Source organism: Antedon bifida, chromosome 11 (genome assembly GCF_963402885.1).
Source record: "Antedon bifida chromosome 11, ecAntBifi1.1, whole genome shotgun sequence".
Classification (NCBI taxonomy): domain Eukaryota; kingdom Metazoa; phylum Echinodermata; class Crinoidea; order Comatulida; family Antedonidae; genus Antedon; species Antedon bifida.
This window is the reverse complement of record NC_136236.1, coordinates 13,793,128-13,817,954: the sequence shown is the minus strand read 5'-3', so window position 1 is coordinate 13,817,954 and position 24,827 is coordinate 13,793,128. Positions and strand designations below refer to the sequence as shown.

The window sequence follows — 24,827 nt, the reverse complement described above, 5'->3', positions numbered from 1 at the left end:
ATAATAATAAGCATTTGCTCTTATTTCGTGTAATTTAAAATAGATAAATGTTAAATCCAAAGGATTAATTATAGGGTGGCTTTTTGACGATTTTCTGGCAATTTCTCGATATGACAGGTTGGCGATAGAGGGCGGCATATTATTGGTAAACAATTTACAAAATGGAGGATCGTACAGGAAATCGAATAAATTATGATTAATTAATGTTAATTTTGCCTTGTAAATAGTACTCAAATGCTATTGTAATCAACATATAATATATTTTATGATTTGGTAAGTATAAATAACTAATTTTTGCTTTATTTTGTTGTGGATAGGCTTAATTAATAATAAACATCTTTTGCTTCACGACTATTGTATTGTGATTAGCCAAGCGAAGCCCTCTCTCCAGGTTGTTTACAGTCGCTTAGCGAAGCAAAGCCAAATGGCTGTGACGTGTGAGACATTGCTGTCAGCCTGCCTAGGAGGGGTGGAGCATGGCATGAGTCACATTACACTATGGCCCACTCTTTTAGTTTTCCTGACATTTTACAGTGGTATTGCATGGACATTATTTTATCTGAATTTTAATCAAAAAAGTTACAGTAGTAGTCTAATAGAGTAGGCGCTAGCCTAGGCTACCCTATTTAGTATTATTATTATATATTTTATTTTTCATCACATTAATTGTTGGGTGTTTTTTTTTTTTGCAGATAGGGAACTACTACTGCTGTACTGAGATGGATGGATATGACAAAGTAAAAGTTGTTGGTAAAGGAAGCTATGGAGAAGTGTGGTTGGTTAAACACAAAAAAGATAAAAAAAATGTAAATTTATTTAAATGAGCATGACCGTTCAAAAAAGTTTTCTTATTCTTAATGTATTCTAAGAAATTAGAGGAATTGTATCTTTGTATTTCTAGATAATTAAATGAAATATAAATAATTATTATTTCTCTTAATTAAATACAGATAAACTTTATTTCATCCTAAACAAAAAATATATATTTAATATGGCAGATATTTTTCTTACTTTTCAGTATGTTGTTAAAAAACTAGAGTTACGAAATGCGTCTAAAAAGGAAAGAGTCGCTGCTGAACAAGAAGCCAAGTTGTTATCCAAACTGCGGCATCCTAATATAGTATCGTATAAAGACTCGTTTGAGTCCGACGACGGACATTTGTACATTGCAATGGGTTACTGTGATGGCGGTGATCTGTACAACAAATTAAAGGAACAAAAAGGTGCTGCTCTGGAAGAGAAACAAATTGTTGAATGGTTCGTGCAAATCGCGATGGCGTTACAGGTACTTAGAATGACCTACTTGACTGCATACAGCGTCAATGTGTTTTATGTCTTACATGCACATAGAGCGTTGATGTGTTTTTTGTCTTACGTGCGTGTACAGTGTAAATGTGTTTTTTGTGTCTTGCGTTTTTGTGTAGAGCATCAATGTGTTTGTAAAAAGCAATTTGTAGGTAATGGTAAATACCACACTCATCTAAAAATTTTGAAATAATACAATGCCTTCATTTTACAATGGTTAGGCTCTCTCCTGTTTCAAATCTTGGATATACCAATAAATCCCCAGGGGGAACAACAAGTACTTGAATGAGCAACATCTAGTTCATCTAACTTGTACAGACATTTTGTCAAGTTGAGAAATGCTACATAAATCGTAACCATAACATATTTTTTATTTCTTTACTGTAGTATATGCATGAGCGTAATATCTTACATCGAGACTTGAAGACTCAAAACATCTTTTTAACCAAGAGTAAAATTATCAAAGTCGGGGATCTTGGAATCGCAAGAGTTTTGGACAGCTGTAATGACATGGCTACGACGCTGATTGGTACACCCTACTACATGAGTCCAGAGCTGTTCTCAAATAAACCATACAATCACAAGGTAACTTGACTAATTCTTCTCTGAATTGAGCACAAACAGTTTCTCTGTATTGCTATGTTTGTTGTTGCTAATACTCGTTTCTTTTGTTGTTTTTAGTCCGATGTTTGGGCATTAGGATGCTGTGTTTATGAGATGACAACGCTGAAACATGCTTTTAATGCTAAAGATATGAATTCTTTAGTTTACAAAATCCTTAGAGGAAAGGTATGAACTTGTTAATTATATTATTTAATTTATTATACATTGCTCACTAACACTACATTTTTGTTTGAATATGACTTTACTGTAAGACTGTTTTCCACTAGGCGATCCACCAATCATAAATGTTCTCTAATGGAAAACATTCTTTAGATACAAAGACAATTTGTTTATGCTTATACTATTTAGAATTTCATTAAAAAAAATATGTAGGAAAAATTCTGTCAGGGGTGTGCAACCATAGTATAAATATCAAATCAGGGTAAGATAGGAACTCCTTTGATCTTATCTTATGTGACAAAAACCAACAGTATTGTATTACGTACATATTCTCAGTGGCGCGCGGTGTCTGTTAAGGGGCGTGGAACTAATAGTGTCGCAGCCACCACAGATAAATCCTTTGATCTCTGGAGATCAGCATCCTGTTGTTAGATTGCCTTGATCAAATAAAGGATTGCATTTGTTTATTGAAACATGGGGATACCTAGATTAAAATGATTAATTAATTTTCAGATGCCAGCGATGCCCAAGCAATACAGCTGTGAACTGATAGATCTTATAAAGAGTATGCTACACCAAACACCTGATAAAAGGCCAACCGTTGCACGAATTCTACGCAATCAATTTATCAAAAAACACATTGCGTTATTCCTGGAAAGCACACGCGCACGGTGAGTTATGTTTACGTAATTTATTTACTTTTGTTGCAAAGTATTTGTTGTTATAGTTTTGTATATACAGTCGATTCACCCATTAACTACATAAACATTTCATTCACCGCTGCTCTCTCATCATAGACGCCCAAATTCCGGAGGTTCAGATTCTCATAGACGGTCATCCCGAACTGAAGTAGCCCTAAAAATCCAGGTAATTATTTCATTTAAATTCATCCGCAAGAAACTCTCAATCTTACGCTTAAGTAGATCCTGCGATATTATTCATTGTTTTTGTTTGAAGGGTAAGTGTGGATTTTAGCTTATTTGATTGAAGATTTTCATTTTTGCATACTTGTTGTATAAATGTTTAACTGTATATCTGCAGGAATCTGAAACACCCAGAGATACTGAAAGTAAAAGATTAAAGGCTGCGAAGAAGAGACCAACGTCAGGATCGAAAGAAAGAAAAGAGAAAGAATCGTTTGATATAGCGCCTCCACGGTCTGGATCTGGTGATGTACGTAACTCTTTTTGTTATCAAATAAAAACTGACTATTAATTAATAAAAAGAGGTGTATCTTATTTAATCAATGGTTTTCTTAATAATTTCTTGATAGTAATTGTCCTTGTGTTTCATTTTAAGCAGAGTAGAGCACGCCAAGGAAGGCCACTTCCACCAGCACCTTCAAAAGCTGGAACGCCACGCAAGAGTTCAAGCTCTAAAAGCAAAATAGCTGTACAAAATAGTAAATCATCGTCAACTAATAAGAAATCGACATCGTCTTCATCTTCAAGTTCTGTCTCAAGTTCACCACGAAGTCCTGAACTGGTAAGTGAAAGTGTGAGGCGCACAGATAAAACACAATTTGTTGTTGACACCAGACAGGATTAGAACCCATGACTGTGGGATTAGTAGGCAAGCATCTTAACAACCTGACACAACACCACTATGTTCAGTACAAGGAACATAGATGTTTAAACCACATTGATATTGTACTACTATGAACAACTCTAAATAATCACTTTATTAGGTTATATGCATGATATGCATATAACCTCTTGATTCTGTCAGGATCTTTATTTATTTATTTATTTATTTATTCTTTCCTTAGCACTATTTTGTCCGTGAATTATCTTGGCATCAGTTTCATCTAGCTAAGTCAATTTTTCAGAGTATATTCCTTATGGCCAGGAATCGATGTGGTCATGTTTTCACGGTGCGCAATCATAAATTACGCGGTCTACGCGCGATTTAATGAAATCACGTTTGTAATCATATCTTCACAAGCATGAATCACTTTTAAACAAAATTTGGTACTCATAAATTTCAGGTCATATTTCATCATATGGCAATATAATTACGTGCGTAGCGCATATAACGCATGCGTACGCGCGCTTAAAAGTTTTAAAATTGTCAAAATTTATTTTCGATGAAATTAGAGTACGTTTCAGGCAATTTTAAGCGTTTAAAAAATTGCCACGAGTGCGCAGAATTTTGCACGCGCACTGCGCGTTAAACGTTAATGCGCACTCTTTTTGCCCGATTTCTGTTTTACAATCTTTCTTTAATAATATCATCATATTTGATTCACTTTTCAACTCGAAATTGCGTTATACAAGCACGTCAAAAGTGACAGGCTACGCACGTATAAGTTAACAAAATAGTGAAAATATGCTAAATTTTAAAATTAATATATATCGTCAGAATGCTGGGGAACACCTATTTTTTATTTCATTTTCTTGAAGTGTATGTATCATATGTATGATTTATTATCAAATTAAGAGAACAAAAGTTGATTAAGTCATCATTAATTGCATATTGAATTAAAAAAAATTAATTTCGACAATCAAACAAATTTTGACATTTTCTTAGGCCGAAATAACAAACTTAACATTAACTTTCTTTCTTAAGAATTTCATATATTAAAGTTAAAAGTATATAGTTTGACAGTGCATCATTTTTTTTAATTTTTAAAGATGTCATCATAGTAATAAATTATAATTCATTGCGGTATGTAATAATCTATCTGCACCAAAGTGGCTACTGAATAGTAAATACACGGAGGAATCATTCTACATGTTTTAGTAAGTTGCGTATGGCTCGGTGGTCTGTGCTCGTGTCTATAGCATTCAAGGTACCGAGATCGAGCCTCACTTTGGGTAACGAAACGAAATAAGATTTTTTTTTATTATTTGTATTGTTTGTTCAATTTTATTTCTTAGTGTATAGATTATACACATGATTTATAATGAAATCTAGATAAAAAGAAACTTATGTCAAGATTCAAGATTCAAGAAATTTTATTTGTCCATAAAAATGAAATTCACTTTGCTTGGTAGATTAAAACAACAATATTGCAAACAATTTAAAACGTGCAGTATTATAACAGATTAAAAAACTTATGTCTTTATTATTATGTAACAAATGTGGTTTATGACATTATACGCAGAGGGATCTTTGATCGGATTGCGATACCGGCTATTGTATTTGCGTTAGTAAGATCCTAGCATATATTATAAATAATTAAAGATTCTGAGAAAATCAATCAATCAATATATCTTTTACAAATCAATTATCTTTATTTTAATCAATGCATATAACCTATAATTCGTCATAGTGACGAATTAAATCTAGTTTTTAAATTGATGATGTATATTTTTGGATTTTGTTTTTAATTTTAGCGTAAATCGGTTAATACAACAGCAAGGGAAAGACGTAGAGCAGAAAAGCAAAGAGAATCGCAAGAATTAGACGCACCATTATGTAAGTCATCAAATCACTATTCAGTGCTCATATTCCTTAAAGATCCTTGCTTCATCCTAAAAAAATTAAATTATAATCAATCCTCACTTTTAAAATGTATTTGTTTGGCAGCACACAGACGGCGGGTGTCGGACGCCAAAGGTAAAGATTCCATAGATGGAGGTGAAGTTAAAAAACTAGTAGAAAAGACAAAATCTGATCCTGTAAGAGTAAGTAACAAAAGAACACCGAAGGATGATAACAGTTCCTCAGATGATGTTGAAGAGGATGGTAAACATAGGTAAGAATGTTGAGAAGTACTTATACTAACACTATTGAGAGAGAGCTGAGGTCGCTACCCACTCAGTGGCCATATTCACCATTCACACTTAGGCTAAGGGAAACACTTGCCCTTTATAAATATAAAAATCTCCTATCTAAGAGAATAAAATTTAAGGGAAATACTTAAATATTTACACGCACTGGTATCTTCTCTAGTATAAGATAAATGATACCATGTTGATTAATAAAGAAAAAAACTTAATTTTAAAACTTAGTGCATGCCCTTTCCTTTTTCAGAGAGGAGAAAGAGATTAATAAGATGTCCAACCTGTTAGAGTGTACCCTGAACCTGGTAGACCAAGATGTAGACGATCGAGACTCACCAGATGCCGCTGTCTTGCCAACTCCATCTGATAATCTGGATTTTACGATGGACATTCCAATACCTGCTGCCGCTCCAAAAGCTCCCAAAGGAATTGGTAAAGAACAATTTAACGATTTTTTAGTTTACCCCTCCCCTCTCTCTATACAAGGTTTCTGTCACTTTTATATAATAGTAATGGTAGTCTTATATTATAGTGTCCAATACAATGTTTCTAAGTGATTTACACAAAAAAAGGTTCCATAAATATCTTAAGATAACTAAAAAAAGAGGAAGAAGCAGAAGAACCATTTACATCGCTCTGTTCTCCAGCACTTTGGAGCTCCCATATCAGAGCTCACTTTTCTTCTTATTTTGTTTTATTATTATTTTGTATAAACCTGCATTTCAATAAAGGTGATTTTCAAAAGAGGAATTTGTTTTTTTAAAAAAACAAATAATATGAACAATTTCATGTATTATAGGCAATGATACTATGACATCATCTGGTCGGCTGATGGATAGAATCGGTCTTTTACGTAAAGACGTTATAAATGGAATTGGTTTGAATGCATTGATGACAGCCTATGAGATATTAGATGAATATGATGAAGATGAAGTGGAGGTTTGTGGTCTTTTATTATCAAATGTAAATGACAATAAATGGAAATCATTTTTCACTGATAAATGAATGAATGCTAAAAAGTGTTTGTGAAAACACCCAAAAACAGATGATAGATAATTGCAATTTAATATTCTTTGACAGTACCAGGTGAATCTCAAACTTTGGCTCAACCCCATTTCTTGCTGAGGCTTTAACAACACTGTAAAAAATACCTTATAAAATACAAATATAGGAATTGAGATTTTGGCAACAGATCATATAATATTATTTAAAAATGTCTTCTTTATATTTCAGTTGAAGCTCACTGATTTGCTAGGAAAATCTAAATTTGATATTTATGGCGGCAAGATTTGGCAGCTGAAATTTTGTGAAGAAACAGTGTTTGGTTAAGAGGCAACAGCAAGATGCTTAAATTGCAACACAATTTAATTGTTGTTAAGTCAGTATTTGCACGCATCACAAACAAGTCTACTTTAGTATGAACTGTGGTTTACAAGTTCTTTATGTATGCTAAAAGTATTGTTGTGGGAGTCTGAGAGAAGACCACATGTGTAACACAGTTCAGTAGATAAACTTACACCACCTGATGTAATCAATTTCTAGATTTGGCAACACAAAGATGAAGGACTTATGCACTGAACTTAAATATTGGCACAATTAGCATTTTTTATGCTTTGTTTTCAATCAAGAAATTACCAGTGTACCTTTTTTATCTGATGTCATCAAATGTGCATTTTTAAATGGTTTATCACAAGTTCTTGACCAAAACCATCTTTAGTTCTTTTAGACACCTTCTTTGGAGACTTTACAAAGGACTTTAAACAGTACATTGGAAATTAATAGTGAAACATAAGAAACCTTGAATCCTGTATATTTATACCTTGCAGATAATATTGTGTGATTTTTTTAAAATATAAAATATATGTAAGTTGATTAAATTGTCTTGTACTGTTTAAGTATATTGTAGATTGATAGAATTTAAAGTATAATAAACTTATCACCTTGATATTGATTATATATAAAATATATGTTGTCAGAAGAACTTTGTGTGGCTAATTTTAAATAATTAAAATAACCATGCTTTGTCAAAAAAAGTGTAATTCAACTTAGATTCTTAAGTTTATTATTTCCATTTGTCTTTAAATAACTTGTTCTATAAATAAATAATTTATTATTGTATCGTGTTTGTGTGTACATTATAGTATATTCTACAATGTTTTAATAACCGAGAAAAAGCAGCTATGCTTTGATTTTACCATTTTATACCATTGCCATGTAAGCAAATATGTTACAGGTTTGAATCCTGCCAGATAACATTTTATGAAGATACTTTAGGAACGTTTAAGATGTATAAATAAATGGACTAAAAATAATGCCTTATTGTATTCAGTTTATTGAAAATGTTTGCTTTCATAAAAAAATACAACCTCAAAATTTCAACAAAAAAATGTTAACTATAGGGGGCGCTGTGATTATTATGCAAATCATTTTATGAAGATACTTTAGGAAAGTTTAAGATGTATAAATAAATGGACTAAAAATAATGTCTTATTGTATTCAGTTTATTGAAAATGTTTGCTTTCATAAAAAAATACAACCTCAAAATTTCAACAAAAATATGTTAACTATAGGGGGCGCTATGATTATTATGCAAATCATTTTATGAAGATACTTTAGGAACGTTTAAAATGTGTAAATAAATGGACTAAAAATAATTCCTTATTGTATTCAGTTTATTGAAAATGTTTGCTTTCATAAAAAAATATAACCTCAAAATTTCAAATAAAAAATTTTAACTATAGGGGGCGCTATAATTATTATGCAAATTAGTATGCAAATGATTGTACTTCATAAAAAAAAAAAAGGTGGCGCCCTTGTAATTCATGTTTTGGTATCGTATTTGTTAGCGACAAATGACTCTCAAAAAATGGGTTGTTGTTAACCCAAGAATGAAGAATTAATGCATAAACTCAAGTAATAGGTTTGTAAATATTTAGGTGAATATTGTGTATCAGTATGGAGAGTGATAATGCTGTTTATGATGGTGATATCGCTAAGTTGTCTAGGCCTAGCATATCTAGTGTTTGCGCTGAAGACGATAACGTCGCACGGGCCGTATGCCTGGACGTGAGTGTGGGAGATCAAACGAAAGATGACAGCTCTGGCCTAGCCTCAGGTGATGATATTAGCAATGATATCAACTATCAAGGAAGTTCTATATTGAAACATAACGAAGATAATTTAGAAAATATAACTAAAACTGTAATTCAGAATGATGTGATAAATAAAAATAAACACAAAAAAGAAGTATTACCGAAAGAACATCATAAAAAAACTGATACCGTTAATACTAGAAAAAGTTTGACAGAGGATTGTAATGATACTAAAATGTCATCAAATGAAAATTCACATGATAAAAGAACAGAACTAACTTCAAATGAAAAAATAGCATTGGATAAACCTCATATATTAAAAGGAAATTCTCCAAAACGAGACATTGATAGATCACATAACGTAATGCCATTCGGTCTACGTAGCAATATAAGACAAGAGTCAAAAGAAAGTGAAGACGATGATGACACACTTCCAAATGAATCCGATTCCAGTACTGATGAGAAAGAAGCGTTAGCAGAAACACAAGTTATTGACTTGGCAGGTTTTGATATTCCGGAGATGATGTCCCCGAAGTCACGCATTGACTACATTAATGATATGCGAAAACAGTTGGGTACATTGGTCAAGAAAGGGCCTAGTATTGTTGCAACGAACCTACTCCACGGTGTTAGTGAGCCCCCTATGGGAAGTCCTAAAGACAAACTAACGAATGACGACATATGGGAAGTACTGACGCCATCAAGTTCGGTCTCAAGCTCAACGAGTGAACTGAAAGGTGCGACAAATCAAAAATTACATGGTACGCTAACAAGGGAAGGGGAAATGGTATCTTTTGTGGCTGATGATATTATGGAGATAATTCGCAAAAGTGCGGGTCCTATGGCATCATCAAGGGGTAAGATGAGATATCTTGGTTAAATGCTACTTGGTGTCTGCATGCTACTACCCTATGCCGCTTTTGTACTATAGTAAAGTATATATTATTTGTATAGTATATTATTATTATTTGTATAGTTGATTTGCTAGTTGTTTTTAGAATTTTTTAACTTTTCTAGCTAGTTTACTTACCATAGTCATTTATTATGTTTGTAGGCAGATTGTTTTTCTTTGTTCCCTTTTACTACTAATGATATTTTGAATATATAATTACTTAACTATTTGTTGCATCAATCAATTCACTCAAAACAGAATACACATAAAAAGAGACCTTTTTTAAAACCTCAAACACTGTTGGTTTAAAATAAACTCTTATTAGTTAAAAACTGCCAGAATATAAAGTGACCTCTATCTGTTTTTTTTATAATTGACTGCAAGTTATAATAAGTCTGTAAGTACATTCTTTCAGGTTCACCTGCAAGCTCTATGTCAGTAGCATCTGGTCAAGACACTCCACGAATGCTGTCCAGAGCTGAATCTTTATCAAGGAATGCCATACCGCCTATAGATCCAGCTGTCATTACAGACATTGAGAAGCACTGCAAGAGGGTAGCAGATAGCCTAGACCTGATGCTTGGACACCTCATTGGAAGTATACACAATGTTAGTGTGTTTCACTACGGCGCATATGTTATGTACAGTGTTGATACTAATGTTAGATTCGTATAGTGTACATCCATTAGATGTGCTCTATTGTAAATTAGATATTTATCCTAGCAGGCCTAACAGAGACAGTGTGAACCAGTATATTTAAGCTTGGTTCTCACTACGCAAGGACGTACACGCAATGCAGACAATTGACCAATCAGAATTGGACTATCTGTTGCTTCATTTGTGATTGGTTAATTACTTGCGTTACTGTTCTACTGTGAGATCCAAGCTTAAGAATGCATAATGATCGTTTACCGAATGCGTTTGTTTTCTTTTATTTAGATGTCTGCCATAACTGTTGGCCATATTCAAACATACAAAGACGCAGCAGATAAAGTTGGCTCTACAGTTGATCAAAGCGTTAAGGTATAAAACTTAGCATTATGGATGCTCAGATCATTAAGATGAATTAAGAGGGCCCTAGCTAACGAAATGTTTACTGTACAATTTGTTAACCTTTTAGTAGTCATAGGGCGCTTTAAGTGCAATTATCAGTGTTATTTTTATGTCTGAGGACCCCAATGGAAATAAGTTTTCTTTTAAACTTTCTTGGGTAATTCCTCGGTTCATTCTATTAATATTGTTATCATGTGCTTTTCTATGTTATGTTTGTCTTTGTATTTTTGAGTGAACCGAATAAAACTGAACTGAATGTTGAGTCTTTTTACTTGGTTAGGTACTGTATTCAAGGATGTGTAGAAGGTTTTAATGTGTTTGATTCTTTTTTTTAGGCTATGTATTCGTTAATAGCAAAATGTGAACAACTTGATAAGATGATGCAACCAGTTGATGATCTTGCCAAACAAATGTATCCTTAAATGTGAAAAACTTTTTTTTTCATACACAGTCTGTGGTGTCGTCGATGAATTGGCACTTTTCTACAATACTGAATCCAACTAACAGTGCTATATTTTTATATTAATTTGAACTACATTTGACTGTGTACTTAGTATTAATGTGTATATGCTTTATATAAACTGATCTGTTAAGCTACCAACAGCATATACTGACAAAAAACCACAGAAAATACATTTATTTTTCACAATTCTTTATATTATTTAACTTAACTTATTTTTTAGAAAAGGAATTAAGAAGTTGTTAGATGAACTAGAGTTAAAGTGCAAGTGATGATTTACAAGGTCAAAGTTCATTGTCAAATATGGTGCTACTGTGCAATGGATTCATCGTCGCTGGCTGTGACTCCACTACGTGAATGATTCTTCTAATAAGACTAAGAACTAAACTGATATCAGAATGTTTTTTTCCAAAATGAGTTTCTTCCAAAACTTTGTTTAAAGAGGTGAACATTGTGTGAAGGAAGTGATTATTAACGTATTCCTTACCTAAAAATTAATAATGAGGATAATTTAATATAAATATCAATGATAAAATATCGGTTTGTAGTTTTAATTTGTTCAATAAAAATTGAGACCGTATGTATATATGTTTTTAAAAGAGTATAATAAACATAGATATTAAGTTATTGTATTGAAACTTTCTGCTGGTAATATTCTGCTATATTGTTGTTCAATAGAATTTTACTATCAATAGTTAATCACAAAATACCATGTGATCTAGTGAGGCCTGTTTATATTAATGTAATTAAGTGGAATACTGCAATAAAATTACTGGTATACCAAAAAATGCCAAAATATGAACTTTTTATTATGCAATAACATTTCCATATATCCACATATATTGTGGTGTCATAGTCTTATAGAGCCAAATTGGCCAGTTATGTCAATAAATAAAATGGTCCAAATTTTCCGAAAAAATCCCTGTACTATAGTGCAAGGATTTTTTTTGAAAATGGGCTAAAATATGTGGCCAATTTGAGGTAGCCCACATCCAACATCAGGTAGCAAGCGGCCAATTTGAGGTAGCCCACATCCAACATCCGGTAGCAAGCGGCCAATTAGAGAATTTTGAGTAAATTTAATAAAAAAATCAACTTCTGTAATCTGATGTTGGACGTGAGCTACTTAAACGCATGTCCAACAACATGGAATTGACGGACATGGACAGGATAACGGAAATGGAATTGGCGGACACGGACACAGACAGGGAACCGGAGAAAGTATTTTATAATCTTTTTTCATTTAAAAAAATATTCCAAAAACCCAATTCCGGGTGGTATATAAATATAGATGTACATTATTTTTGCACAGGGAGACAAGCTTTAAAGATGTATTGTCCCCAAAAAAAATGAAAAATTAAATCAGACTTTGAAGAGGTTATTTTGTAGTTTTAATAAAGTTAATCACTTCCGTAGAAAAAAAAAGTTTCTTCACTAAAATAACAGTAATAAATGGTCAAATTCATACAAAAATCATTGACTGGCAGGCAATTTAGCCATTTTTTGCTTTAAATTACAGTTTTCAGGTAAATAAATTTTGTTTAGATCCAATTTTTAGTCAAAGTGGATAACTATTATGTGACATTAAAATGGCATATGCAAAAAAAGAATGTAAAAATTATTTTTCAAGGGGACAATACATCTTTAATTATTTTTTAGAAAGAAAAGGAATATAATATTATTTATGCTGTTTTGGCGTTCCATATACTTTGTTTTTGTTTTTACGCTTGAGTTGTTTCCAGGGTTCACACTAAGCAGCACGTGCCGCTCTCGGATTTCCCCGAAAAGGAGGATTTTTCAAAGAGGTTTTAATACTAAATATAGGCCTACTGTATTAATTGCAAAGGTGAGTATTGATATTAGCAAAACAGCGGTTTATTTAGGCCGTGTGTTTATATACTGTTAACTAGCTAGCTAGTAGTAAAGTAGTAGCCTTTTTAGGCTAGGCTAGGCTAGATGGAGAGCTAGCTAGCTGGATGCACTCGGCCTGCAAAAAAAGTCGATAGGAAGCCGTCGCGGTATAAACAATGAAGACGATTGGCACCAGGAATTCTACATTCCTTAACTCCTATCTTTAAATAAGCTAATATCGCTAGTTTTCCCCGACCATCTTCCAATTAATTAATTAAATTTATGTATCACCGGGTGGTTTTGAATTCATGTTCAGTGCCATGTGTTTATATAATTATAAATTTACATATTTTGTAATCATATTTTTTGTAGATGTTTTCAGCATCATCCATAAGAATTCCAAGTTGTAAAAAGATTGTGCAATTGAGTGAACGCATTGGATGTAACCTGTCGAAAGAAGAAGTGTGTCAATACCAAGAAGTGCTTGCTTCAATGTTAAAAGATGTTGATGAAATTGATGCTCTTCCAGAACCCAGCTTACCGGTCAAATATCCACGCACCCCAGGATATAGACCAACGGAACAGGAGAACGTTCACAGAGCATGGTACTAATATACTACTAGCTTTAAGCTCTGTCTACACTATCAAATATTATGTGACAAAAAAGTGTGTCACGATGACTTCATATTTTTTTATAGTGTAGACAGAACTTTATAGGATGATACAATTATTTTCTATGACTGACTGCAAAGTATAAACTGCTAGCCTTATTAAAGTAATTTATATGCTGAATGGAAGGACATCAAATTATATCCACTCAATTTAGTTTTTATTTGCAACTCGGCCTAAAATCAGTATTAACCAAATAATCGTTTTTTTTTGTCTCCCATCTTTTTATTTTTACTTATTACTTATAATATAGACTGCCTTGTTTTAGGTATTGGAGAACCAGTATTACTGGTGCAAAGGAAGGCATCCTAAAAGGCAAAAGAGTTGCGTTGAAAGACACCATAGCTCTGGCAGGAGTACCGATGATGGCGGGGTCATGGCTGACGGAGGGTTACATTCCTGAATTTGATGCCACAGTCACTACGAGAATTTTAGATTCAGGTAAGAATATTGAATCCAATGGCAATGTATCTGGATACTTAAGTATCCAATAGGCAAGACATTACTTAACTATACTGTTATTATTATTTTTAGGTGGTGAAATCGTTGGCAAATCCACTTGTGAAGATTGGTGTTATTCAGATTCAAGCTTCACGGCAGCCAGAGGTCCTGTTCTTAACCCCATTGATAAAACTAGAACAGCAGGAGGGTCGAGCTCAGGAAGTGCTGTGTTGGTAACAGTCTATTTAGTTCTTTAACTAAAGCTCTGTCTACACTATCAAACTAGTTTGACGAGCAAAGTGTGATGTGCCTAAACATGGTAGTAATATGCTTGAATATGGTAGTGATATGACATCATCATGTCCATATATGGGCACATCAAATTTTTTGGTCATGTAAAGTTTGATAGTGTAGACAGAGCATTAGAATACCCTTCTATATATACAAACAATTTTTTTAACAATCCTGACATTTCATAATTGTATATGTGGCTGGCCTATCCAATGTTTACCACGAATGATAATACTGCCCTCTGTGTCTGGATGTATTATAAATTATAGCGTTCTCCATGGTTTGGCCACACTTTTAAAAAGTTGCTTTTTTGTTTGATTTGTAGGTTGCCACTGGTGATGTTGATATGGCCCTAGGCGGAGATCAAGGTGGCTCCATCCGTACACCTGCTAGCTGTTGTGGTATTGTAGGCCTAAAACCAACACATGGGCTTGTACCCTATACAGGAATTCTGCCCATAGATTTCAGTCTGGATCATGTTGGACCTATGGCTAGAAAAGTCTATGATTGTGCACTGCTCCTTGAGGTACAGCTGCTCATCCACTTGCAAGAGACCCACTTCTACATTTACACACTTCTCCATTTATTTCTCATCAATTTTCATTAGTATATTCTTTCACCGAAGTTAAGCAATGTTCAGTTAGAGCTTGGATGGGAGAACATCTGGTAATACCGGGTGCTGTATATGGAGCTGTGGTCACATTAGGCATTTATAATCAGCACTGCTGACGCTTATAGCAGCCCCTGCATCTAGTATCTTGAATCAACTCCTTTGTTCATTTACATTAATATTAATGTGATATTATCTAAATTATAATTTCTTTGCAGGCAATTGCTGGATATGACGGAGGATTAGATCCTAGACAACCAGAGACAGTCGAAGGTCATCAATACACAAAAGAAGTAAAGTTCTTTCAATATACAATATTAAGCTCTGTTTACACTTTGTGATGTGCCCAAATATGGTAGTGATATGACATCACCGTGTCCATATATGTGTGCATCACATTTTTTTGTCACATAAAGTTTGATAGTGTAGACAGAGCTTTTTTATTCAGAAAACACAAACATGTTTATATTTTTGGTTTTTCTATCTAGCTAAGAGCATCAAGCCTGAAAGGCATCAATATAGGAATATTGAAGGAAGGCTTCAGTCAGGAGAACTCAGATAGCAGGGTAGATGCGCTTGTTAAGAAGTCTGCATTTCAGCTTATCTCCGTTGAGGCCAAAGTTCAAGAGGTGTCGGTTCCAATGCATGTTAAGGGTGATTATTTCTGATTTCTATTTACCTCAAATAAAGAAATATGTTATTTCAATTAAAGATTAGTCTTGCAATTCGAAACTGAAAAGTCTGAGTGATTTTAATTGGAATCTAATACGATACTGCTAAGAAGCTTCCAATGTATTAATGATAGCTTATTTATGTTTTCAGGTAAGGCGATAACAAGTGTGCTTGGGGTACATAGTATTGTCGACACTATGCTGCGTGGAGGAAGTAAGGTTTTAAAGAAATATTCAATATTAGATTTTAGTTCATCTTCTTGTTATAATGCCCTCCCTACAGTTACTACACCACCCCTCATCTTCCCATCTTAATGCCCCTCCCTACAGTTACTACACCACCCCTCATCTTCCTGTTATAATGCTCCTCCCTACAGTCACTACACCACCCCTCATCTTCCTGTTATAATGCCCCTCCCTACAGTCACTACACCACCCCTCATCTTCCCATCTTAATGCCCCTCCCTACAGTTACTACACCACTCCTCATCTTCCTGTTATAATGCCCCTCCCTACAGTTACTACACCACCCCTCATCTTCCCATCTTAATGACCCTCCCTATGGTCACTACACCACCCCTCATCTTCCCGTCCTAATGCCCTCCCTATGATCACTACACCACCCTTCATCTTCCCGTTTTAATGCCCCTCCCTATGATCACTACACCACCCCTCATCTTTCCGTCTTAATTCCCCTCCCTATGATCACTACACCACCCCTCATCTTCCCGTCTTAATGCCCCTCCCTATGGTCACTACACCACCCCTCATCTTTCCGTCTTAATGCCCCTCCCTATGGTCACTACACCACCCCTCATCTTTCCGTCTTAATGCCCCTCCCTATGGTCACTACACTACCCCTCATCTTTCCGTCTTAATGCCCCTCCCTATGATCACTACACCACCCCTCATCTTTCCGTCTTAATTCCCCTCCCTATGATCACTACACCACCCCTCATCTTTCCGTCTTAATGCCCCTCCCTATGGTCACTACACCACCCCTCATCTTTCCGTCTTAATGCCCCTCCCTATGATCACTACACCACCCCTCATCTTTCCGTCTTAATGCCCCTCCCTATGATCACTACACCACCTCTCATCTTTCCGTCTTAATGTCCATCCCTATGGTCACTACACCACCCCTCATCTTCCCGTTTTAATGCCCCTCCCTATGATCACTACACCACCCTTCATCTTCCCGTTTTAATGCCCCTCCCTATGATCACTACACCACCCCTCATCTTTCCGTCTTAATGCCCCTCCCTATGATCACTACACCACCCCTCATCTTTCCGTCTTAATTCCCCTCCCTATGATCACTACACCACCCCTCATCTTTCCGTCTTAATGCCCCTCCCTATGGTCACTACACCACCCCTCATCTTTCCATCTTAATGCCCCTCCCTATGGTCACTACACCACCCCTCATCTTTCCGTCTTAATGCCCCTCCCTATGATCACTACACCACCCCTCATCTTTCCGTCTTAATTCCCCTCCCTATGATCACTACACCACCCCTCATCTTTCCGTCTTAATGCCCCTCCCTATGGTCACTACACCACCCCTCATCTTTCCGTCTTAATGCCCCTCCCTATGATCACTACACCACCCCTCATCTTCCCGTTTTAATGCCCCTCCCTATGATCACTACACCACCCTTCATCTTCCCGTTTTAATGCCCCTCCCTATGATCACTACACCACCCCTCATCTTTCCGTCTTAATGCCCCTCCCTATGATCACTACACCACCCCTCATCTTTCCGTCTTAATTCCCCTCCCTATGATCACTACACCACCCCTCATCTTTCCGTCCTAATGCCCTCCCTATGGTCACTACACCACCCCTCATCTTTCCGTCTTAATGCCCCTCCCTATGATCACTACACCACCCCTCATCTTTCCGTCTTAATGCCCCTCCCTATGATCACTACACCACCTCTCATCTTCCCATCTTAATGTCCATCCCTATGGTCACTACACAATTTACATAATAGAAAATCTTATCTGTACAATCTTACTGCCACTTAAAAAGCGCACAATTAATTTTAATGACATTGTAATCTACTTATCAGCTCTAAGTATCCATTAATTATTACATTATGGCATTGACTTTTTCACTTGCTGTGCCTTTGATCGCTCCACTTAATGTTCCTTGAACGCTCGGCTTGATTCACCTTCAACTGTCCACTTGTCCTAATTATTTCATCATTTTTTGACAAATGCATTATGCTGGACATGTGACATACCACGACACCTTGATTACTCCCTCAAGTAGTTTCTATTGTTCACATGAACACTTTTTCCTTATATAAAAATATAATATTGGCATGGGGTTGATTCGACCGATTACCACCTATCTGATAGGACAGTGATTATTTTACTATTGGTAATCATTGGCCCCATGTGCTTAAAGACATAAAATTAAAAAAAATAAATAAATAAAATACAAAATTTATGTATGGAAAAAAAGTAAAAAATGCACATTAAAAAATCAGTTGAAATATGTTATAATACTGTATTTTATACTGAATATAATTACAGAATATAATTTTTAAAAAGTCATCTATTTTAAGTTTAATTCTTATTACTGTATATCCTAATTCTTAACTTTAACAATACATATAAAATCAATAAATAATCAACAATATGAAATTCTCATATAAATAAAAATTGAATCCGAATATTAAAATTATGTAAATAAAAAATGTAAAAAAATCAGTTTGATTACCAGAAAATGATGCTGTTTTATCAGAGTCCTAATAGATATAGTGCTCTTAAGTATCTTTATCCTGTACTTAACTGTGTGTCGTTTTAGTAATTATCTTAATAGATATCCTTGAGTACAATCTTTGTTATTATCTATTGGCTCATGCATATAATGTAATCAGCTACTATTTTACTCATTTGAGTGGTATAAGCGACCTATCCCACTGATTCCACCATGGTTGCCACTGTGTGTTGTCATCCATTTTATTCACAAACAATTAAATAAATAAGCTATTTTGACAGACATCACTTTCTTTTATTCAATGTAAACAAATTATCTATAAATAATACTTTCAAACACTACAGTGTGTAGGCCTATACTACTATATCTTGAACTAATTACCAATTATTCTGTAGGACAACAAACCAAGTGAAGATTATCATTGTATAAATGGTCTCTCACACCTATTCCGAGACGATTCAGTTACAGCACCGGAAAATCAAATCGAATGTCAATATTTCATTTTCACGATGCTCCACACGGCTATTCACTAATCGTCGCTGCATGAAAACGAAACATTGACATTCGATTTGATTTGTCGGCGCCGGACCTGAACCATGCCAAAACAGATGTGAAGGTCTCTTCAGACATAGATACAAATACTATAAAATGCCCAGCTTCCACTGATCAACTGTGTATTATGACAGCAACTTTTAACTACATGGACACTTGTAAGCCTGGCTTATGAATTAGCATCCACACCAAACCCCTGTTCTTCTATTATTCTATTTTAGGTGCTGGTACTGGTTACAAAGGGTTTTACCCAACAAGTTGGATTGATGCCATTGGCAGAAGTCTCCAGTCACAACCAGACGACCTTCCCCCAACTGTCAAGGTATATTATCTTTTTTTCATAAACTTGTGTGACGTTCTAGCTTGGCTGGTTATAAAACTTGCCTACCAGTCCTAGAGCCATTGGTTCAAATCTTTATGTGACAAAAAAATGTGATGTGCCCATATATGGACATGATGATGTCATATCACTACCGTATTTAAGCAAAACACTACCATATTTGGGCACATCAATAGTTTGATAGTGTAGACAGAGCTTAATCTATACTATATATAGAGTTTGTACGGTTACTGTATTCATTATACAAATTGTTTGCTACTAAACACAGTCATCGAAAGAAAAAAGAAATTATTTATGAGAAGAAATTAGCTAATAGGTAATTTATACTGGTGTAATTAATTGCTGATAAAAACATTAAATCATTGTCTTGTTATCCATTAGGTTTTAAGTAGGCTATTAATTATTATGATTTATTCTATATATATTATACTCTTAAAAATTAAATCACTCAACATTTAAAATCTACAGGCTTGTTGGATGCTGGGTGAATACTTGAAGCATGAGTACAGAAATAGATATTATGCAAAAGCACAGAACATAGCCCGACATCTCACTGCTGATTTTGAGAAAGCATTTGAAAAGTTTGATGTTATTGCCATGCCAACGCTTCCTTTTCTACCTCCAAAGTTGCCTTCATCTGATCTGTCAATTAAAGGTATAATGTCTTCTTGATTAGACGTCATCTCCTGTTATTGTATTGTAATGAAAAAATCATTTCCTCTAAATAAGAAAAAAAACCAAAATCAAACTACAAATTTACTATAACTTTAAAAAAAAATGTAAAAAAGATTGATGTTTCAGGAACCATCATGGAACAATTACAATACAATACAATTCAACTTTATTTCAGACAAACCATTTACTATACTTTTACTATTACTAGAACTTTAAAATAAAATGATACAAAAGATTGATGTTTCAGGAACCATTATGGAACCATTCTCACGAACAAATGAGTAAAATTAACAAAATACAAAGCACCAAAGGGTGACAGGAAATACTTTTAAACAATTTGTAACAAAGACTGAAAAGCCTAAAGAGATAGGCTCCTCCTCTCGTTAATTTTTAAACAAACTCCTTTATCCATTAATTAAGCAATCAAATTTAGATTTGCACTTAGACAATACTTTAAAATAATTGACTTCAAATCAAACTATATTCGTCAAATGACCAAACAAGTACACATGACAAGCCTAATCTTTTAATCTCTCAGACAACTTAACATGAATAAAAATAATATTAGTATTTTTTTTAAAGCACAAAAACGTTGATATAGTATTGGATTATTTTAATTTGTAATTCTGATTATTATAATGCATGATTTTGAGAAAGCATTTGAAAAGTTTGATGTTATTGCCATGCCAACGCTTCCTTTTCTACCTCCAAAGTTGCCTTCATCTGATCTGTCAATTAAAGGTATAATGTCTTCTTGATTAGACGTCATCTCCTGTTATTGTATTGTAATGAAAAAATCATTTCCTCTAAATAAGAAAAAAAACCAAAATCAAACTACAAATTTACTATAACTTTCAAAGAAAATGTAAAAAAGATTGATGTTTCAGGAACCATCATGGAACCATTTACTATACTTTTACTATTACTAGAACTTTAAAATAAAATGATACAAAAGATTGATGTTTCAGGAACCATCATGGAACCATTCTCACGAACAAATGAGTAAAATTAACAAAATACAAAGCACCAAAGGGTGACAGGAAATACTTTTAAACAATTTATAACAAAGACTGAAAAGCCTAAAGAGATAGGCTCCTCCTCTCGTTAATTTTTAAACAAACTCCTTTATCCATTAATTAAGCAATCAAATTTAGATTTGCACTTAGACAATACTTTAAAATAATTGACTTCAAATCAAACTATATTCGTCAAATGACCAAACAAGTACACATGACAAGCCTAATCTTTTAATCTCTCAGACAACTTAACATGAATAAAAATAATATTAGTATTTTTTTTAAAGCACAAAAGCGTTGATATAGTATTGGATTATTTTAATTTGTAATTCTGATTATTATAATGCATGATTTTGAGAAAGCATTTGAAAAGTTTGATGTTATTGCCATGCCAACGCTTCCTTTTCTACCTCCAAAGTTGCCTTCATCTGATCTGTCAATTAAAGGTATAATGTCTTCTTGATTAGACGTCATCTCCTGTTATTGTATTGTAATGAAAAAATCATTTCCTCTAAATAAGAAAAAAAACCAAAATCAAACTACAAATTTACTATAACTTTCAAAGAAAATGTAAAAAAGATTGATGTTTCAGGAACCATCATGGAACCATTTACTATACTTTTACTATTACTAGAACTTTAAAATAAAATGATACAAAAGATTGATGTTTCAGGAACCATCATGGAACCATTCTCACGAACAAATGAGTAAAATTAACAAAATACAAAGCACCAAAGGGTGACAGGAAATACTTTTAAACAATTTGTAACAAAGACTGAAAAGCCTAAAGAGATAGGCTCCTCCTCTCGTTAATTTTTAAACAAACTCCTTTATCCATTAATTAAGCAATCAAATTTAGATTTGCACTTAGACAATACTTTAAAATAATTGACTTCAAATCAAACTATATTCGTCAAATGACCAAACAAGTACACATGACAAGCCTAATCTTTTAATCTCTCAGACAACTTAACATGAATAAAAATAATATTAGTATTTTTTTTAAAGCACAAAAGCGTTATAGATATAGTATTGGATTATTTTAATTTGTAATTCTGATTATTATAATGCACTAAATTATACTACATTATATTCATGAAACATTCATTAAAATTCATGAAAAATACATTATCTCATAAATAAAAGTACTATATTTCTAATTCTGCAACAGCTTTACTAAAAAATGTACTGCAGTTCATCAAACGGTATCCCATAAAACATACAAAGATATCATATATATTATTAAGTATACAATTATTGATCTTTTTGTATTTGGAAAGAAACATACTTTGTGATTAGTGAAAGAAATTCATGTATATATTCGACAGCTCTGCTAACTTTTCTGGCTGTTTTACTTTATCGTAGCTTTTCGCTTTTTTTTTTGTATCTCCATTGAGATCCAGCCACTGATACCCACAGCATTGTCATTTTTTCAGTAATTTGCCTTTGGATTTATATTATGTTCTTATGTTATAGAGTATATCACTGAGGCCCTGTTTGATAACCGCAATGTACACACCTTCAACGCAACAGGTCATCCAGCGCTATCCATTAACGCCGGCTTTATTGATAATCTTCCCGTAGGAATGATGTTGGTTGGTAAGAAATTTGAAGAGAATAAGTTGTTAAAGGTTGCCTATGCGTTTGAAAAGCTGAGGGACAAGATTGCAGCACAGTAATTAAACAAAATTGAATGCATTAAAATTGTTTCAAGGGTTTTTTTTAGCATGGCTGGACCACCAGCAAAGAATTTCACTTAATGTTAAAGTGTAAAAATAACTTCATGGCAATAATTATCTTTAAATCAGTGTGATTATAAGCTAGCAGGCAATTGTTGTTGAGCTATCAAGGATAGCAGCAAAGTTACTGCAAGAGCTTGTGTAATATGGGAAGTAGTTGTAAGAGTTTATCATTACTGAAACAAAGGTAGGATTGGTTTTAGTCCATTACTTAAGGAAATTCAATTCCTTGATTGGCTTCTCCTACCGTTGTTCATAATTACAGACATGCCAAGTATGAATTAGATAAGTACCTAACTGAAGGTTACAAGTTATTTATGTATTAGTTACGGTTGAAAGAGCTAATGTACAATCAGAGTAAAAAGTGTTTATTTCTGAGCGTGTGTCATCAAAAAACATAATGAATGTTGCATGATTATTAGTAATATCCATCGGTTACGTCATACATACAAGAATAACAACCGGATTGGATTATAAATAAGGTACACGTTATCGATGAGAGCAAGTTTTGATTCGAGAATCACGCTGAGGAAAATGATGGCTATGCTGGAAGTTGCAAAAATATTGCATAATATCATGGGCCTATAAAACAAGAAAACAGAGAGATTGTCAATTCTGCTGTTAAGTTGTTTATGTCTGTACTTGATCATGTTTTAAGGCATCAACAGTTGAGCGTTTTCTACAGAACTAAAACCTTTTTAAAGATGGATGTTATTAATGATACGATCACAAGTGATGAAGATTTATCAGTTCTTCAAGAAATAAACCTGGTTCTTCAAGCTATCTTTTCATATTTCTCAATATTCGACAACGCTGTTATACTTCTAACTTTACTCTACATAAAACATTTTCACAACAAAAGATATGTATTTCTGATGAGTTTGTCATTATCAGATTTTCTTACAGGAATTTTACTCGCTATGACAACACTTGCTCCATCACAACGGCTGATTCAGTGCGCTAACACAACATCAATTATTGCAACTTTGAGTATCCTGGGTTCAACTCTGGACCGTACATTAGCAATCACCCGGCCGTTACATTACGACCGATTATCGTCGGTGCAACTCAATGTTTTCTTCTGCGTCATGATCTGGATTGTGTCCGGTGTTCTTATTATCTGGATGCCAATGTATATATCTTTTGCCATCATTGGATTCATTGTAAGTCCTGTTTTAATATTTGGCATAGCGATAATCATCATAATTCTAAACATAGCCATATTGAAATCTCTCTCGAAATCATCCGCATTCATGACTGAGGAACGACGGTTAGAGAATGAAAAAGTTGCAAAACTTTTATTATTTTTAACTGCGACATTTGTCATCTGCTGGTCGCCGCTCTGTATCACATTTCCGCAAGCGGTGTTTTCTTCTGAAACCGAAATTCAAGCGGTGGATTCATTAACAATCGCTCAGGGTATCCCTATGATGTTGTTGACACTTCAGGCAGGGTTGAACCCTTTGGTTTATTGGTGGCGGCTACCAAGTTTTCATCTGGGTGTGACAGCAATTGTGGATGCTATTCAAAGGAAATTCCAGAAAATGTCTGTACGTGTGCAGGATACACCGTATCCAAGGTTTGAAACCGGCGGTACGATTGAACAATCTGCATCACTCTCATAAAGACTTCTAAAACTGATATAGAACATAAGTTTGGGATAATGTACCAGTTCCTATCAAAAGTGCTTTATCAAAGAAGAGTTTTTCTTTTAAATTGAAATGACTCCTCCTATCCAGTTATGTGTAATTATCCTTTAACTTATTGTAGTTTTTTATAAAGCATTTTTCGGTACCCTGAAACTAAAAATTCTCCATTATAGTTTGTGTCTTGTTTATGGGCTGCCTTATACAAGCTTTGCTTTTTTGGAATTTTGCCCCTCTTATTTTAATCATTTACTGTTTTACTTTTTATTTATTATGAACTTAT

At 34.0% G+C, this 24,827-nt stretch overlaps 4 protein-coding genes and 1 long non-coding RNA gene across 10 annotated transcripts in view; 3 read left to right on the top strand and 2 right to left on the bottom strand.

Annotated features, from left to right (window-relative positions):
• The window catches only part of LOC144856010 (uncharacterized), a 207,956-nt gene that overhangs the window by 83,345 nt on the left and 99,784 nt on the right, over positions 1–24,827 (bottom strand). The window lies entirely within an intron of this gene.
• LOC144856000 (uncharacterized) overlaps positions 1–24,827 on the bottom strand; it is a 91,798-nt gene that overhangs the window by 4,109 nt on the left and 62,862 nt on the right. The window lies entirely within an intron of this gene.
• On the top strand, positions 151–8,366 carry LOC144855768 (uncharacterized). 4 transcript variants are annotated; one of them, XM_078713695.1, is made up of 14 exons: positions 151–273; positions 693–806; positions 1,019–1,285; positions 1,693–1,890; positions 1,987–2,094; positions 2,602–2,759; positions 2,886–2,955; positions 3,130–3,261; positions 3,391–3,573; positions 5,427–5,508; positions 5,620–5,788; positions 6,067–6,248; positions 6,616–6,755; positions 7,050–8,366. In XM_078713695.1, the coding sequence occupies exons 2-14, from the start codon at positions 720–722 to the stop codon at positions 7,143–7,145; spliced, it is 1,872 nt and encodes a 623-aa protein (XP_078569821.1). In that variant the 5' UTR covers positions 151–273; positions 693–719; the 3' UTR covers positions 7,146–8,366. The 4 variants fall into 4 exon arrangements, with proteins under 4 accessions (XP_078569821.1, XP_078569817.1, XP_078569819.1 ...); XM_078713691.1 differs by having other exon boundaries at positions 3,388–3,573; XM_078713693.1 differs by having other exon boundaries at positions 157–287; positions 708–806; positions 3,388–3,573.
• LOC144855425 (uncharacterized) lies at positions 8,636–12,093 on the top strand. 3 transcript variants are annotated; one of them, XM_078713283.1, is made up of 5 exons: positions 8,636–9,645; positions 10,216–10,409; positions 10,740–10,823; positions 11,189–11,265; positions 11,537–12,093. In XM_078713283.1, exons 1-5 carry the CDS (start codon positions 8,772–8,774, stop codon positions 11,583–11,585), a joined length of 1,278 nt encoding a protein of 425 aa, XP_078569409.1. In that variant the 5' UTR covers positions 8,636–8,771; the 3' UTR covers positions 11,586–12,093. The 3 variants fall into 3 exon arrangements, with proteins under 3 accessions (XP_078569409.1, XP_078569408.1, XP_078569407.1); XM_078713282.1 differs by having other exon boundaries at positions 8,636–9,669; XM_078713281.1 differs by having other exon boundaries at positions 8,636–9,765.
• Positions 13,122–22,838, top strand: LOC144856128 (urethanase-like). The gene is made up of 12 exons (XM_078714095.1): positions 13,122–13,159; positions 13,537–13,769; positions 14,102–14,274; positions 14,368–14,507; positions 14,891–15,091; positions 15,394–15,468; positions 15,664–15,829; positions 15,998–16,060; positions 19,350–19,450; positions 19,937–20,123; positions 21,501–21,605; positions 22,636–22,838. Exons 2-12 carry the CDS (start codon positions 13,537–13,539, stop codon positions 22,836–22,838), a joined length of 1,647 nt encoding a protein of 548 aa, XP_078570221.1. The 5' UTR covers positions 13,122–13,159.